Below are 16,724 nucleotides of genomic sequence, written 5' to 3'. Positions count from 1 at the left end.
CCATTCAGCCGTACAAGCTGTGAAACCAGTTAATAAAAAAAAATGTTGCCTTTCTTTTCGTCTCTCCCCTCTAATGAACTGCCTCTTTCTCCTCACCACCACGACAGAGGGAAAACAATCGAAAGCATTAGTATTCCCATGAAAAGGGGCAGTCAGTCACACAGGGCGTGACGGCAGGCCCGCTGGCGCTGCTCTAGGACGCTGCCAGGGGCTGGGGAGCGATGGGCTCCGATCGCTCCAGCTCGGACTGGTCCTGCGGTTGGATGGAGGAGACAGAGCCGTGATTCACGGCGGGCCCCAGGCGTGCAGACCCACCATCCTCCTGGACTCTCTACCGTCTCCTCTCTGACAGGATGATACCTGGTTTGTGCAAGTCTCCTTTTAGAAATGCATGGATGGCACGGTGCAGTCCTTTCCTGTTGGCCTTTTAAGAGCAACTGGGAGCTATCTAACCTGAAGTGTCTCCTTGTGTCGCTTTCAGGAATCGGGGCGCTCACCCAGGATGCACTATGGTGCTTCAGCCAAGTGAAAGGCACTCTCGAGATTGGAGCCACGGAAGGTAAGAGAAAGCTCCCCCCACCCGTCGCTTTGCCTCCTTGGGGCTTTGCACTGGTTCCAGATCTGAAGACGTTTATCTCTGCATCTGTGAATGTAAGTCCCCACACATCCCAGAAAAGCACTGTGAGCTGGAAATGGATTTAATCCTTTCTACCCTTTTTTCTTTTCCTGTTGAAGCTTATTTTATTCCCACCAATGAGGCAGCACTGAAAAACGAACTACTTTCAGTGGAGTAGGTTTGCAAAGAGAGGGAGAGGGAGAGAGAGGGGGGGGGCTAACCAGGGAAGTCTTGTTGCATATGGCCTGTCAGCTCTGCAGAACTCTGGGTCCAAATACTTCAAGGTGGTCAAATGTTAATCTCTTCCTTCCCTTCTGTGTTGAAGATCACTTGCTGCTATACCTGCAGCACAGGGGGAATGAAGAATTCAAGCCCAATCATATAAGCTACGGGACACTGAGTCTCAGCATCAGCGTATAATTGCCTTTCTGACTCTTAGGAGACCCTCGCATTCCAGGGCGCGTTTGTTTTCTTCCTCCTGAAGAACTTGTTTCTAAATCTCTTCATTTCCTCCCCCATAAGCCTGAGCTTGGAGACCTCCATGACTTCCCAAAGGGTGTCTATATTTCAGAATAGCTGAATGATAGGCAATTGGAAGGAACTGAAATAGCACTTCTGGGTCTCTTCAGTCAAGGTTTAGCTGTTCTAGTGGGAGGCAGTAAGGGTTGCCCGAAACAGACTGTAGGGCGCCGGTGGTACGAACCGGACGTGGTATGAGACGGGTCTAAAACTCTCACTAAAGAGTGAGGAAATGAAAAGTCGACAGGGTTGAACTTCAATATGGAAATTAATGTGCGTAAGTGTATATAGACTTTAGGGTCATTCTATAGCATTTAATTCTGAGTAAAAAATTATCTAAGTTGAAATTATCTTGAGTAATTTGGAAGAGATATTTCACCTGCAATCTTGCTATGATTCCTTTTCAGAAACTTGATGTAATAGTGGATACCCCCAAACCAAGTGATTTATATTTACAGAGTGAGAGAAAACACACTAAAATAAATGACTAAATCTATGAAATTGCACTTTTGTATAGCATCTTCTATTTTTCAGATGCTCCAGCAAAGGGACCTTTACAAGCAATCCTCATAAATCCCCTATGAAATAGCAAGACCAGGCTTTGTTAGACCCATTTTATGCTCATCCAATGGAAGCTATTTTTGAGTGTCTTCTATCTTGCTGCACTGTCCCGGGCATGAAATATTTAAGAAAAAGTGGGGAGGGGAATGACTTATTCCCTAGTCTTGTGAATCTTAAGGAACCTAAACCTCAAGTTGATCAGTTGTTTTATATCTTGGCTATGATTCTAAATCACTTGTGCTTTTCAAGAAATAGGGAATTCTTGGTTCACCAAGAGCTACTGAGTTGGAGGTGTGAGAATCAGTCATACAGGGATAGTGAGCTCACCCAGTGGATTCTGATGTGACTGGCTTCAGGGACCATTGGCTACACAATTTGCTCCAGGTTATCCATTATTCTCAGACTCCAGACTCGAATCTGATCTTTGTGACCAGCTCCCCACTGGTTCTGAGTGTCTACTCGACCTATAGCTCTTACCAGTTGAGGACATATTATGCAGTGAGAATTCTACCAAGTGCTTAAGACAAGTTAGTGAGACAGTACAGCATTTACCACGGCGCTTGACACTTTGTAAGTACTCAATATTTGTGAGCTTTTATTGTAAATATCATTATAATTAGACCTTCATTCTAATTTAATCTTCACAACAGCCTTATGAGAGGCAGGTATTTTTATTCCCACTTTACCTATCAGGATATTGAAGCTAAGCAAACAAACAAAAGACTAAGTTCTTTGCCAAAGGCTCCATCGCTGATAAACGGGTGAGTTAGGTTTCAACCTAGTTGATAGGCCTCCCAAACCCCAGCTCCTTAAATATTGTTTTGATGACTGAGATCCTCATGTAGTAGTTTGGAATGCGGCCCAGGAATATGCATTTCTAACACATGTTCCTTGGCGAGCATCATAGGTGCAGATTGAGGATGGGCCTAAATGTTTGCTGTCCATAACAAATAAATAGCCTGCTTGAACTAACTGTTAACTGCGTCATAAAGTCAGAAGCAGAGAGGTCATAACTCCTGACTTTCTCTGGAAAAACCACTTCAAAGTGGGGAATAAAGAGAGAAATGTTTTTTAAGAGGAGACTGAGGCTGGACATTAACACAGTGCCCCAGGCACCTAGGTTCCCGGGCCAGCGAGTATTTGATGTCACTTAACCTGCACTGTAACTGCCTCAATGGCAGGTGAGTGAGTGTTGAAAAATTAATGAATGACTTCCATTTGATAAAAATCAAGGTCCTTACTAACCAGGTTCTTTATTTTTTTATTGACTTACTCTACCCAAATAATTTTCTACACGGATCAAACTAAAAAAAAAAAAATGTATTCAACTTTCGGCTTTCCTTTCTGCTTTACTTATTCCCACTAATGACTTTTCCATCCCATTTCTACCACTTTCAAGTTGGTGACCTTGGTTTCTGTGCTGAAGTTTCCTTTTCTACAAACAAAGATAATAATAATAATATTAGTATAGGTATCCATTAGGATGACTGTATATATATATATAAAGTATACATACACACACATACAGTATCTGGGTTGTTGAAAGATGCTTAAATTGCATTGCCTCTGTTACATTCTAAAGCAGAACTGAAACTAGGTGAAGTGAAAAAAATGAAGATAAATATTTTAATGTAATATTAAAAAATAAAAGTAATGCAAAAAATCCATGATGGACAAAATATCAAAATATTAAATCAAGACAGACTCGGTATCACTGATATGTCTTCCCTTTTGTTTAAGGCTCCAATATGGCTCCGCATGGCATTGTTTTTGCTAATTTAACTAAATCTGTATCTTGGGTATCAGCTAATGGGCCAGAAGTTTTCACCTTCCAAATTATTCAGTCGGATATCAGATGAATGATACTATGAGTCCAACAACGAACATTTAGTGAGCACTTATTAGATCCGAGGCACTGCCCAGAAAGTGAAAGGGATATGAAGATAAATAAAATATAGTCCAAGTGCTCAAGGAATTATTTAAGGGGAGAATTGGAATTGGCACTTAAGAGTGAGACATGACCCCCAAATGTAGTACAGGGCAAGGTGAGCTACAGACAGGTGCTTTGACTAAAGGGCTTTGAATACGAATGAGGTAGAAATCTGAGATTTAGGGAGGGAAAAAGAGACTTAATGGGGAAATGGTATTTAAGATAGAATCCAAATGATTTCTTAAAATACAGCATTTATTCCTTTCCTTTTATGATTACTAAAATACATATTCTCAGTGTTGAAAATGTAAAATATGACGAAAAAAAACAGAAAATAAATTTCATACATAATCTCACAACCCACAGATCAACACCAGTAAAAGTGTGTGGTATATTTTTCTAGTTTCTTGACTATTATGTATATTCACAGTTAATTCAGTCAACAAGCAAGTTCTATGTGTCAGATACTGAGAAAGGGACTGGTTAGATTATAACAAACAAAATCAATACATCTTTTTTTCTTTTTCAAAATGAAGTCCTAATGGAAATACTATTTTGTAAGTAGATGTTTTCAGTTAACAATTTATAGTGGTCATCTTTTGTATTATGAACAATAGGTATGCCCTTATTTATTTATCCAAATTTTCAAGACTTATAACAACACTTTTCTGAATATTCCTATAAGCTATTCTGCATTTATCCAGGAAAAGCTATGTGGTCGAGTGAGTCAATGCCTGGCTCAAAATTTGGCCCCACTTCTTATTGGCACAGAGCAAGTTAGTTCAAATTTTTCATGATTCCATTTCCTGATATATAAAATTGGGATAATAAAATCTACCTTGATGAACTGCTATAAGAACATAGGAGACAGATATTTTAAACAGTACATGAAATGTATTCAAATAGCACATAGGAAATGTCCAGTAATCATGATTAGTTCCTATGATTGTATCATTGGGATCAGGATGCATTCCCAGAAACAGAATTCCTTGATTAAGGTTTATGTAGGTATATTTTAATATATTTTTAAAATTTAAAATATCAGTGGCCCTTTACAGAAAGTAATTATTTACATATCCACTATCAATATGTCCATTTCCCAAACTCTCCAATTTAAAGCTTAATTGACACTTATTTTTCTTTTTTTAAAATGAGATAAAATTGACATATAACACTGTGAAAGTTTAAAGGGTACAACTGTTGATTTGATACATTTATATACTTGACACTTCTTGGACTAAAGTGCTCAGAGGATTTCAGGAAGCAGAAATTATGAGACACGAAGAAGTCGTTTTGTGCAAGGGTCCTGAGGTCTGACTTCAGAAAGGGGAATGCCTCTTTTTTCTGGGGCACAGAGCACTTGCAGAACAAAACGGAAACCCAAGCCACAGGCAGCAGGTGCCTGAACGACAGTAAGTAACAGCCATATGATGCCGGGCGATGCTGCCGGGGCCTGAAAAAGGTGTCGCTGTGCCACGCCGCCCTCACTGACGTCAGGTCAGCTCACTTTAGACAATGGCAATGAAACTGATTATTGGTAAAGCAGGACTGTCAGTATAATTAATTAATTAACTGAAATATTCAATAGGTGTGTATCAAAAGGCACAGGCACTGTGCCAAGTGAATAACACATATGATGTACAAGTAAAAAAATGGTTTATAATGAGAGACTTGCCAATAAAAAAGGAGAAGGACATACCATCTGAGGTTTTGATGAACAGTGAGAGAGAGATAAGAAGGGTGGCACGAGAGAGTTCTTGGAGGAGGTCACCTCAGTGTGTGGCGCCAGTGAAGGCCCTTCTGAGGAGGTGGCCCCCGAGCCAAGGCCTGGAGCTGGGGGTGTGCCTGCTTTCGAAGAGCTGCGCCTTGGTCACTGTAGGTGGTAGTAAAGCAAGCGCACACACAGGCCCAACACTGGGAAGAAAGGGGATGTTCTCAGGGCCAGGCAAGAGCCAGCGCAGCTGGAGGCAGTGGGGGTGACTGTGGGGGCCAGGAGGAGGCTGGGAGGCAGTGGGGGGACTGTGGGAGCCAGGAGGAGGCTGGGAGGCAGTGGGGGAACCGTGGGGGCCGGGAGGAGGCTGGGAGGCAGTGGGGGAACCGTGGGGGCCGGGAGGAGGCTGGGAGGCAGTGGGGGGGGGCCGTGGGGGGTGGGAGGGGGCAGGGAGGCAGTGGGGGGAACTGTGGGGGCCGGGAGGAGGCCAGGAGGCAGTGGGAGGACCGTGGGGGCCAGGAGGAGGCCGGGAGGCAGTGGGGGGGACTGTGGGGGCCAAGAGGAGGCCAGGAGGAGGCCGGGAGGCAGTGGAGGCCTAGAGCGGGCAGAGCCTCTCTGGGCTGCTTTACAGGGTCTGGATTTTATTTTCAGAATAACGGTGGGTGCCTCACCACCAGGAGAGTTTAGGTTTAAATGTGTACTGTTCAAATGAATTCTTATTGGACTTCTGGTGAGAGACAACATGGCTTTATTAGATAGGAGAAGATGGCAAGAGCAGAGATTCCAGACGCACCTCGGAGGAGAGGGACGGAGCTTCGCGGGAGAGCTGAGGTGAGGGGTCACGTTGGCCCCCAGCCGGGCAGAGTGTGGGCCCCAGTTGTGGAGATTGGGGGCCTGGGGATGAGATCCGTCTGCAGGGGTAGGGCAGGAACGACTGCCTCCTGCCCTCGTAGTTTCAGGAGCTGCGTCTATGAAGTAAATGGCAGGTGTACAGGAGTAAAGGTGCACAAATCGATGAATTCTTCGCACTACATGCGTGGATGCATCACAGGAAACAGAGTAGCTACTCAGAAAGACACTGAGGTTCGAGAGTTTATCCACTGTCTTCGTAGGGGAAGAGCGGAGGGGTGTGGGCCTCTTAGAGGAGAGTAGATGGTTTTTAGGAAAGATATACGGACCCTTTAAAGAGCAGATGGCAGATGTGGCCATTTGTGGCAGTTTGTCTGGGTGTGGCGTCTACTTCTCGTCTGTCCTGTGATAAGAGTCAATTTTTCCTGGTTGATAAGGCTCCCCAGGAGAAGATTTATGACAATGGGCTCCTTTCGGAGGCAGAGGGGGCAACTCTGAGATGCTTCTCCCTACGTTTCCTATTTTTCAAGTGCCTTCAGCTCAAAATCACCAATATACCGAAGCAGCATATTTTGGGGGTAGATGTCCTGAACTCCTTCGGGGAGAAAAACCGAGAGCTTCAGTTTTGAGCGTGCAGAGTGGGAAATGGTTACAAGACCCTCAGGTGCGGATGCTGAGAAGGATGTGCACGTGAGTGTGGCTCTTCAGAGAGAGAATGCAAATGGAGATGAAAATTAGGGAGGCGTCAGTGCATAGGTGGTGTTTGAAACCATTGAACTGGACAGCATCACACACGTCATGCAGTCAATATGCAACTTGTCAATGGCCTGAAAGTTTCATTATTTTTCTGTGGTTAAGATGACATCTAAGCATTGTTTACTCAGTTTAGTTCTTGGAAGGCAGACTTTGAAAGGTTTTCCATGTGCAATTCTCGTATTTGATTTCCAATTCTTGCATTTGATTTCATATAATATATGATTTCATCTCATGAAGCTTTATACTGTGCCATCACAGGAGCACTTTATATGCTAATCTGGGCGTGAGACAGTTGCTTTGGATTCGTTGCATGATTCTGTGTAAGGGAAGAAGTCAGAATTATCTGATGGGATTTTCTGGTTGTTTTTCCCAGCGATAGCATACGGCCGTTTCTGTCTGATACTACAAATCTAGGGTGTTCTGTTTATTTCTCATACTGCAGCTCTTCAGTTATCATCTGTCAATATAGGTCACTTCATCTTATTGATCGGAAATAACTGGATATTTTTTCTGTTTTGCTTCATGAGCATGGCCTTCCTTCCTTCCCCTCCCTCTGAAAAGGTGACTCCTGTAGAGGTGAGGGTGAAGCACTCCAGCAATTCAGTTTTCTAATCAGAGAAAAATATCAATTTGACAGACAATGTGAGGTGCATTCCATACCCCCTAAACTAAAAGCAGATGACCGCAAGTGACTTGCTACCAAAGATGAGTCCTCTACCTATGACATTATTTGCCAGAATATCTAGTCTTTGCAAAATGCAGGGATAGTAGGAATGATTTCTCAGCTTTCCTTCCATGATTATGACTCTGCTGTCACCAAAAAAGAAAAATACTGATTGAATTCTTTCAAAAAAGTGCAAAGACTATACCTTCTCATTTTATAGAAAGAGGTCAGTGACTGACAAATAACCTTTCTTCGATGTTTCCACAACATGATATCACAAGGGGATTAGAACATCACCCCACAGCCTAAAGATACAGAATGGAGCCTTGCAGGCCTCCCCCTTCCCACCCCTGGACGTCGGGTGCACCGATGGCCATAAGGACTCTCGTTTCCAGAAGTGCTCTTTGGACAGAAGCCGTCGGAATTAACAACTCCGAGCCACTGACATAAAGTAGCTAATTTGAAGTCAGGTTACCCCTAATGCTAAGCTGGATTCAGCTACCTAATGACTTTAAGCAGGTCACAAATGATTTTCAAACTTTACTGTACATATACATCCCCTGAAGAGGGTGTTAAAAAGGCATGTTCCTGGGTCCTGCCCCTAGAGATTTGGGTTCAGAGGGTCTGCGGCAGAGTCAAAGAGCCTGCGGAAGTCACAGGCATCCCAAATGATTCTAACATAGGTTGGTCTAAGAGACACACTGAGAAATTCTATTCTTTCTTTCCTTACATCAGAGGGCTATTATGAAAGTGGAGCAGAGAGAACATCTAAGCACATTTTGAGTGCTTTTACAGGAAACCAGAGTGCCAATAAATACAAGGTTACTGTGCTGCCCAATTCTTTGCCCCGGGCACTGGCGGGAGGGAGACCTCTCCCCTGTGTGTCCAAAGGAAGCCCAAAGTCTCTCTGCATCCAGTTGTCTACAAAGGGGTTTCCTAAGCAGCCTTCCTTTGTACAGGGCTCCAGTCCACTAGAGGCAAAACTGGTCTGATTATGAACAAGTTGCCATGAGATGAAAGCATTTTTCTCAGCTGTGACGTAGGATGTCTTGATGCCAGGGAGCCGCAGGCCTGCTGTACTGAGAAGTGGACTCCCAGGAAGATTACGAGGCTCTGTGAGAGAAGAAAGGCAGGTTCTCTGCCCCGTGCTGAGGCCAGGCTTCCTGTTCTCTTTGTAAACATTAGGTAATCAGACATTCCCAAGCCAAGAGAGACAAGGCTCGGTGATGGTGCATTTCAGCCCTGCCCCGGTGCCGATCACTGTAACTGTGCTTAATCCACAAATATGTATGGAGCACCTACTGCGTGCCAGGCCGTGGGCTGGGTGCGGTGGACGCTGTTGCACCCCTCCCCAAAGCAGTTTACACTCTCCTGGGGAGTATCAGCAGCTGGTTGTCAATGACAGTCCAGCGTGATACGGGAAGTGCTAGCAAAGGAAGGTCGCACAGCCCCGCCTACGGTGGTGAGAGGGGGGAAGGCTCCCTGGAGAGACTGGTGGCCAGCCTGCGACCAGGAGAAGGAGTAGGCGCTCACCAGGCTCTCTAGGCGCACAGACCCACGTTTTACTTAGGGTTCGACTGTTCCTTTGGGCAAATCCCTCGCCCTCCCTGGGCTATCTGGGGATGATATCGAGAGACTCTGTATAATAAGATATTTGAAAAGACTGCAGGATACCTGGCCTTGGTAGAGTACTAAGAAAGATAATTCTATTTAATCAGGCTTCACTGGGCCAAATTCCGTATTAATAACTTTCAATATATTATCTCATTTCAACCTAACCACAACAGTAAGATATGGGACAACTTAACCCCATCTTATACTGGAAGAAATTGAAGCTCAGAAAGTTTAGCAGCTTCCCCCAGTCACAGCCTGGCCTGAACTCAAGAGATTTTTTCAAGCCCTCCTGGAAGGTAGCCTAGCACTGAGGAAGGGTGCAATCAATATTTATTGAATAAATATAGCCTTCAGTAAGTAATAAAAGTCAACAGGCCAAAATAAATCAGTGTTACCATTAATACAAAAATAATGAATGTTTCCAGAAAATAAAGTGGCTCATTCAAAACAATGCATTACAAATATACAAAGCACCCTCTGCTTTTAACATATACGGTCATTTAGTTTTTCTCAGCCCCCAGGGGAAATAAGTAGAGTAGGTCGTATAGTTCCACATTACAGATGCAAAAGGGATAGGAGAGATGCTCCAGAGAGTCTCACAGAGATTGTGCCTCATAGAGATGAGGAGACTAAGGCGGAGAGAGAAGTTTTTAAATTGCACAAGGTCTCATAGAGACCAGAAAGAAAGTTTTGAGTCCTTTACTGGCAGTTTTTCTCTGCTCATCTTCCACTACACAATATGGATCGATGGCTTTGGAAGCAATCAGCACGCTGGTCTAGAAGCATTGACTGCGAACTTAAAACATGAATGTTTTAAACATATATGGTTGACCGTCTTGAAAATGCAGGGCACTGGTCACAAGGCAGCACAAGGGAAATCCATCATGCAAGGGGCTTTCAACTGCAATGGAAAATTCATCTCAAAATATCCAGGACAGTTAAAGAATTATTATCCATTCCTTAGCTCTGTGAACATCCACTGAGCACCTGCTGTGCGGTGGGCATTTTGGGCATTGGGGGCTTGGTGGTGGAGGAGATAGACAGTAGATAACAGAAATTAATACAATACAAAATATTCAAGGTTGCAATAGAGGAAAATAAAGCGATAGGAGGTGCAGGGCTATGGATATTCCCTTTTAATAGGATGATCAAGTCTTCATGCAAAACATGATTTTTGAGCGATGGTATGAAAACAGCAAGAGATGAAGTTGTCTGGAGGACATCTGGGGAGGGGAGTTCCAGGTGGGGGGTAACAGCCAGTGCACATGCCCCGAGGCAAGAGCTTATCTGGTCTGTTCAAGGGCTAGACAGGAGGCTAGGATGGCAGACTAAGGGAGCCAAGAGGGAAGTTGTGAGAGGTGGAGACAGAGAGAGAACGGTGGTAGACACAGGCAGGGCCTTCAGTATAGACGTTGTAAAGACCTGGACTTCTGCCTGCATGAGGCAGAGAGCCACTGGTTAAAACACTCCTTCAGCAGCAGGCCAGCAATAGATGGTAAGAGCCACGGGCATAAGCACAGAGCCCAGCTAAGCGGCAGAGACAGGGCGCCCCTCAAGCTAACCAGTGCCCTGGCTGACGTGCCATGTGGGGGTCTCGAGCTCTCCATCTTCCTGCCTTAGTGTCCTTGGAATGTCAATTTTGTCCCCAACAACCGCAGCCATTCTGAGTGTCACACTGAGACAGATACAGCAATATCTTATGAAAGGATATTGGGCTTTTTTTAATTAAAAAAAAAAGCCAACAACAAAATACAAGTGCCTTTTTTTCTCCAGATGTCCCCAGCAAAGTTCTTCGCAATAAGTACACAAATATGCATCGGTGGTCCAGCCAGGTGAGGGACACACAGCAGCACTCAGATGGCCAAGGTCTCCTTGCTGTGGAGCTCACGTTCTAGTGAGTGTGGCAGAGAAAAAGGCAGACTTAGAAAACACAAGATAATTTCATATGGTGACATGTGCTCTAAAGAATGTGAAGTGTGGTAATGGGGTAGAGGTTGCACCAGGGGCTGGGTGGAGAAGCCACATTAACTGGTTGTTCTATGAAGGCTTTTCTAAAGGGGCAGCCAAATAATGAGTAGAAGCCAGATTCAGAAGACTTGTTCCAATAGTGTATTGGAACACAGGGAATAATGCAGTGCAAAGGCCCTGAGGCAGAAGCAGTCTTGGCGAGACCAGAAGGCAGGCGAGTTTGCACGGCCGGCGAAGTGGGCGGGCCAGGTGGCAGAGAAAAGTAGAGGGAGATTCTGGTGAGGTTGTGCACCCCAGGGTAAGTAATTTGTTTTATTCTGGGTACAATGGGAAGCCCTTAGAGGATCTTAAGCCTGTGAGTTCCCTGATGTTTTAAGAACTATTAATTAGTAACGCAGGAAGACTGGTAATTTGACAATCGAACATAAGCATAGGGCATTTCACCTCAGTGGAGAGCTTCAGGAACGTAACCTTCCTTTGAGTCGTAGTGAAAATTAAACCTTACCTTTAAACAAACTTTTATTGTTAGTTTTGGGGGTTTTTTTTTTGCTTCCAACCTGAAGGCCTTGATACCTCACCTTGCCTGTGATCTGGAGCTCACTGTGGTTTCTTTGCTGAGAACCCCAATAGGAATATCTAAAATTTTAGTTTTAGTGCCTAGAAATCAATTTTCAAGGCATTGTTGAGATGACTTCAATCTGAGAGCCCATAGCTGGCGGTTTCTTTTCTGTTTAAAATTGGGGGGCTGTGGGATCTATTTTTTAAATTGTGCTCTTGACTCTGCACGGCATTTCCATTGATGTTGTCAGCTGTTTTCGGGAGTCATTATGAGCTATTGTTTCGGGAATAATTTTTCTGATTACAATTTGAAGCAACCTTTCCCCCAGATGTGGCCCAAGTCATTTCTCCGTGTGTACCTCTTCCCGTGTACACCTTTCATCAAATAAACAGGCAATTTTAGTGCTGGCAGGTCTATACAAGCAATGTTCAAGCAGTAATGATTTCCGAATGTTGATATTAAATGCCCATTTTCCAAGGAAAACTTAGGGTAATTTTCTACAACTTACCATTCACACTTGCTTCAGAACTTACATTCTTGCTCTTTATTAGTCCATGATTCATATAAAGTGCAGCTCCTCATAAGATGTATCTGAGAGAGAATGTGTTTAATAAGTGATATACAGCTTGCTGATAAGCAGTCTTTTAAAAATACTGTTGTTTAATAGCAACTTAAGCCAACCCATGAAACTAGAACTCCATAATTCACAAACTTCATTAAAAAAAACATAGGTATTACATATTAAATACTTGCATTTCTTTTCACACAAGGTGATACCCTCTGTGTCTCTAGTAGAAACTTGAGGACATCGGGAAGAACTGACCTACCACACATAGTTAAGGGCCTGAGCTCTGGACAGACTGAGTGTGAATTCCAGTGTACCCCTCTCTGTGTCATTCTAATTGGATTAAGTAATATTATTTTTATTTGACATTACTCTCCTTTTCTGCAAAATGGGAAAAATAACAGTTTCTCCTTCACGGGCTTGTTGTAAGAATAAAATAATCCGCAGAAAGCATGGAGCCTGACACAGTAAATGCTGAATGCAGCTGACCCCTCAACAAAGAGGAGGGCTGGGAAGGGGGGGCCGGCGGGGGGCCGGGGCCCTGACCCCCGGGAGTCGGAAATCCACGTGTGACTTCTGACTACCCAGGAACTGTACAAATACCTACTGCTGTCTGGGATCCTTACTGATAACATAAATAATCGATTAACATATATTTTGTATGTTATATGTATTACATAATGTTTTATTGCAATAAAGTAAGCTAGAGAACAGAAAATGTTCTTGCAAATTGTTGCAAATATCCAAAATTTTTTTCTCATATATTTATTGAAAAAAACCTGTGTGTAAGTGGCCCCACACAGTTTAAACATGTGTTGTTCAAGGGCCAACTGTAAATGTTAGTTAGCTATTATCCTGGTGAAAGCACAGATTACAAGAAAATAAAAATAACCTGTCGTCCTACTACTGAGATAATGATTTGCTTTTTATGTTTCATATGTGATAAGTTTAGTAAACTTGTTTCAAAATGAGTTGAAAATGGCCATCAGACCACGTGTTTACTTAAAAGGATTACTTATGCCTGGGTGCAAACAGAAACAAGCCAGTTCTTTGGAGACAAGAGTAAACATCTTTGGAAGATTCTAGGCTCAGGGACTACCAACATAATGACAAAGAAGTTGAATGAAAATTACAGATAGCTGATTACCTCTAGGTCATCAACAAACATGAACAATTAATTAATATTCATTGCTTGTAAAGTATCATTTGTAAACACTATGTTAATGAGCAAATAGGTAACTGTGTGACTTGAACGTTTAGATTCACAGCACATTGGAGTTTGAAGAAACTGGAAGATAATTTAATCTCCCCACTTTATGGATGGAGGGACCAAGCTACAGAAAAGCAAAGGGATACAACCAAAGAAAACTGCCACACGGCCACTTAATATCTCCCCCACGCAGACCCCCCTGTGACAGTATGGGGTTAGATCAGCTCCCTTGTATCCCTTCCAGTAAAAAGAAAAATACCATGAATCTGTGGTCCCTGACCTCTGGCCGCCAAATAGATTTTTCTGACTCCATTTTATCAGCCAAGTTGTGTTATTTCACCCAGGTGCTGAAATACGTGCTCCTTGCCCACAGAAAGGTGCACAGAGATGGAAGGAAGGAAGGGGGCGGTGACACCCGGGTTGATCACGTCAGCAGTCCCGCTCAGCACTCTGTTCGTCTCAGCCTCCTCTGAGGAGGCTAGGAGTGGCTCTCCAGAGGCCCAAGACAGCACCAGGACATGAGCCACGTCTAACTTGTTTGCCTACCACAGTGCTTGGCACTTACCAAAAATTTGGTAGACTTCATGTTGAATAGACATTGCAGCCAGCACTGAGCACATACAATGTTCCAGGTGCTGGTCTCTTGGTGTGCCAGAGACTTCCTAGGACCTCACTTGTCAGTAGAGGCGATGGGACGCAGTGGAGAAGGGCACAGGCTCCAGAAATGCTAACCCAGGTTTGCATTCCAGCTCTGCAGTTCTGAGTATGACATTTAATCCTCAGTGTCCTCATCTGTAACAATCAGGGACAAGAACTGAAGCTACTGCAAGGGCCCTTGTGAGGATTGAATCAGCATACACACACACATATGTGTGTGTGTGTGTGTGTGTGTGTGTGTGTGTGTGTAAAGTATTCGCAGCACAGGATGGAATATAATCAGCACTCAGTAAATGCTTTCTCATCATTAGTATTGTCTGATTTAATCATCATACCGACTCTACAAAGAAGACATTCCAATACCCAGATTTTAGCTGAAGAAACTAAGATTCAAAGGACTTAAATGATTCAATGATTCCTCTAAAGCTATTGTTAGTAGCTGGAAGGCCTATGACTTAAACCTAGAAAGTAAACAAGTAGGCGTATGGTTCAGAGAGTGGGCTCTGGAGTCAGGAAGGTGGATCTGAATCTTGGCTCTGCCATTGCCAGATGTGTGCCCTTGAGCAGGTTATTCTGAGCCTTTATGAACTAGGAATAATAGATCCTGTAACACAGGATGTTACAAGACTTAAATGAGATAGTGTGGCTAGTGGTTAGCTCAGGGACCTGCACTGTGAAGGAGCCCCATAAAGTTCTTTTATATTACTAGGAGCAATGGCTGTCGTCAGTTCCAGTGAACTCCTCCCAGATCCTCCCCAAACATCTTGGAGTTGTCCTTGACTCTGCCTTCCTGACATCCCTCAGCACACCTGCTCATCTCCTCTATATCCAGTGTCGTTCTCCCTGCACTCAAATCCCTTGACTTCTCTCCAGCTCCACTGCCCTTATCCAAGTTTGGACTCCATCTTCCCTTCTCTGGACGTGGAAGCAGCCTCCATGGCTCTCTCCCAACCTCCTCCTTGTCTTGACTACCTCCAGGCTAGTCTACGTGCCGTACCTGTGGTATTTTTGGTGTGCACATGTATCACTTGCCTCCCTAAAACCTGCAGCTGTTCTTAACACACTCCCAGCCTCCCTCACGGATTTCCTCCACGTGCTCTGCGCTCCGTGTTCCCGCCCAGGCCATAGTCCCTCACTGCCAGCACTGTGCACGTGATCTCCTCTTTGCCAGAAATATTCTTCGCCCTCTCTTTCCCGGGCAAAGCCCTGCTCATCATTCAGATCTCAGCTTTAGCTTCTCTTGTCCCAGGAAGCCTTCCCTCACCCTGAACTCGAAGCCTGGTGGCCCCTGTGGGAGATCTACAATATTATCCATCATAACACTTGCCAAATGCTTTATGATTTCCTCACTCCTTGTATGTTTCCTCTACTAGACCGTAATCTCCACGAAGGCAGGGCCATATCTAATGCGTCTGTACACGTACTTGCTTATTACAAGTTGTGTAAGCATCATTAGTGCCTGGCACATAGTTGTACTGAACAGATATTTATTAAATAAATAAATGCATGAGATTATTAACAGCAGCTTTCCAATCAGCAAAGGCCAGTAATGCAGGTGACTCTAATAAATTCATTTTAATGTCAAGAGTGACGTTTCTCACCACTGAATTCAACCCCCTGTCAGTAAATTTGGTTGATAGGATTCCTTAAAATTTATGTAATTATTTATAGTAGAATAGAGCTGCCATTTCTCAATGTGCCAGTGTTCAGTGGTTGCCTAAAGATGCCAGGTTAGACCAAATGGATACAACATTATATTTTTAGATTCCCAAAACATGTTTACAAATATTGTCCATAGGATTTATACATGAGACCTGTGGGAGACTAAGGTGAAGAAACCAAGAATGAGGAATTACAGTTAGAAATTTGTTCTTCTGGCAAAGTATTATTTGCCCACATTATGCTGCCTTATGTACAATTAATGTGGCTATTATCCTAAGCCCTGGTCTCTGAGGCCACATGGCTGCAAAGCAGTGATTTTCAGTGTGTGTGTGTGTGTGTGTGTGTGTGGCGGGTACAGGCTTGTCCCCAGGGCTGGAGACGTGGCTGTTTGTCACAACTCAGGCGGGGAGGTGCTACTGGGATGTGGTAGGTAGAGCCCAGAGGTGCGGCCAAACATCCCTACAGTGCTCAGGGCACCGCCCCTGCCGTCCCCCACTCCAGCCCACTCCCCCCACCAATAAAGAATCACGCAGCCCAAAGGGTAATTAGTGCTGAGGTTAAGTAACCCTGTGGCAAAGCCACACTCATACACTGAAACAGAGGAGCTTGAGTGTGTAAACCTCTCCACATGCAGAGAGACTGGTGAGTATATAGCCTATTTAAAGGAATGAAGTTAGAATTAAAAAATTAAATACCTTCAAGGTGGGCAGCCCTCTACTGCTGCACGTGCAGTGGGGCCCTCCCAGGGGGACGTCTGCCGAAGAGCCCCCACACCACATACCACAAGAACAACAGGTAGACCGTTTTCAGCCCTGCTGCCTCCGGGAAGATTTACTGTTATGGCCTCTCAGAATCAAGGGAAAACTTGGGTTAAAAGTGTTTT

At 44.1% G+C, this 16,724-nt stretch overlaps 1 protein-coding gene across 1 annotated transcript in view; it reads left to right on the top strand.

Annotated features, from left to right (window-relative positions):
• The first annotated feature begins 338 nt into the window (after nucleotides 1–338).
• PPP2R2B (protein phosphatase 2 regulatory subunit Bbeta) overlaps nucleotides 339–16,724 on the top strand; it is a 391,816-nt gene continuing 375,430 nt past the window's right edge. Inside the window, exons 1-2 of the mRNA XM_073221952.1 lie at nucleotides 339–363; nucleotides 482–559. Of these exons, the coding sequence (XP_073078053.1) occupies nucleotides 354–363; nucleotides 482–559 (88 nt within the window). The 5' untranslated portion in view covers nucleotides 339–353. The remainder of the gene's footprint in view (nucleotides 364–481; nucleotides 560–16,724) is intronic.

This window comes from Manis javanica, chromosome 14 (genome assembly GCF_040802235.1).
Source record: "Manis javanica isolate MJ-LG chromosome 14, MJ_LKY, whole genome shotgun sequence".
In the NCBI taxonomy this organism is placed as follows: Eukaryota; Metazoa; Chordata; class Mammalia; order Pholidota; family Manidae; genus Manis; species Manis javanica.
This window is presented reverse-complemented; position numbering and strand designations above follow the sequence as displayed.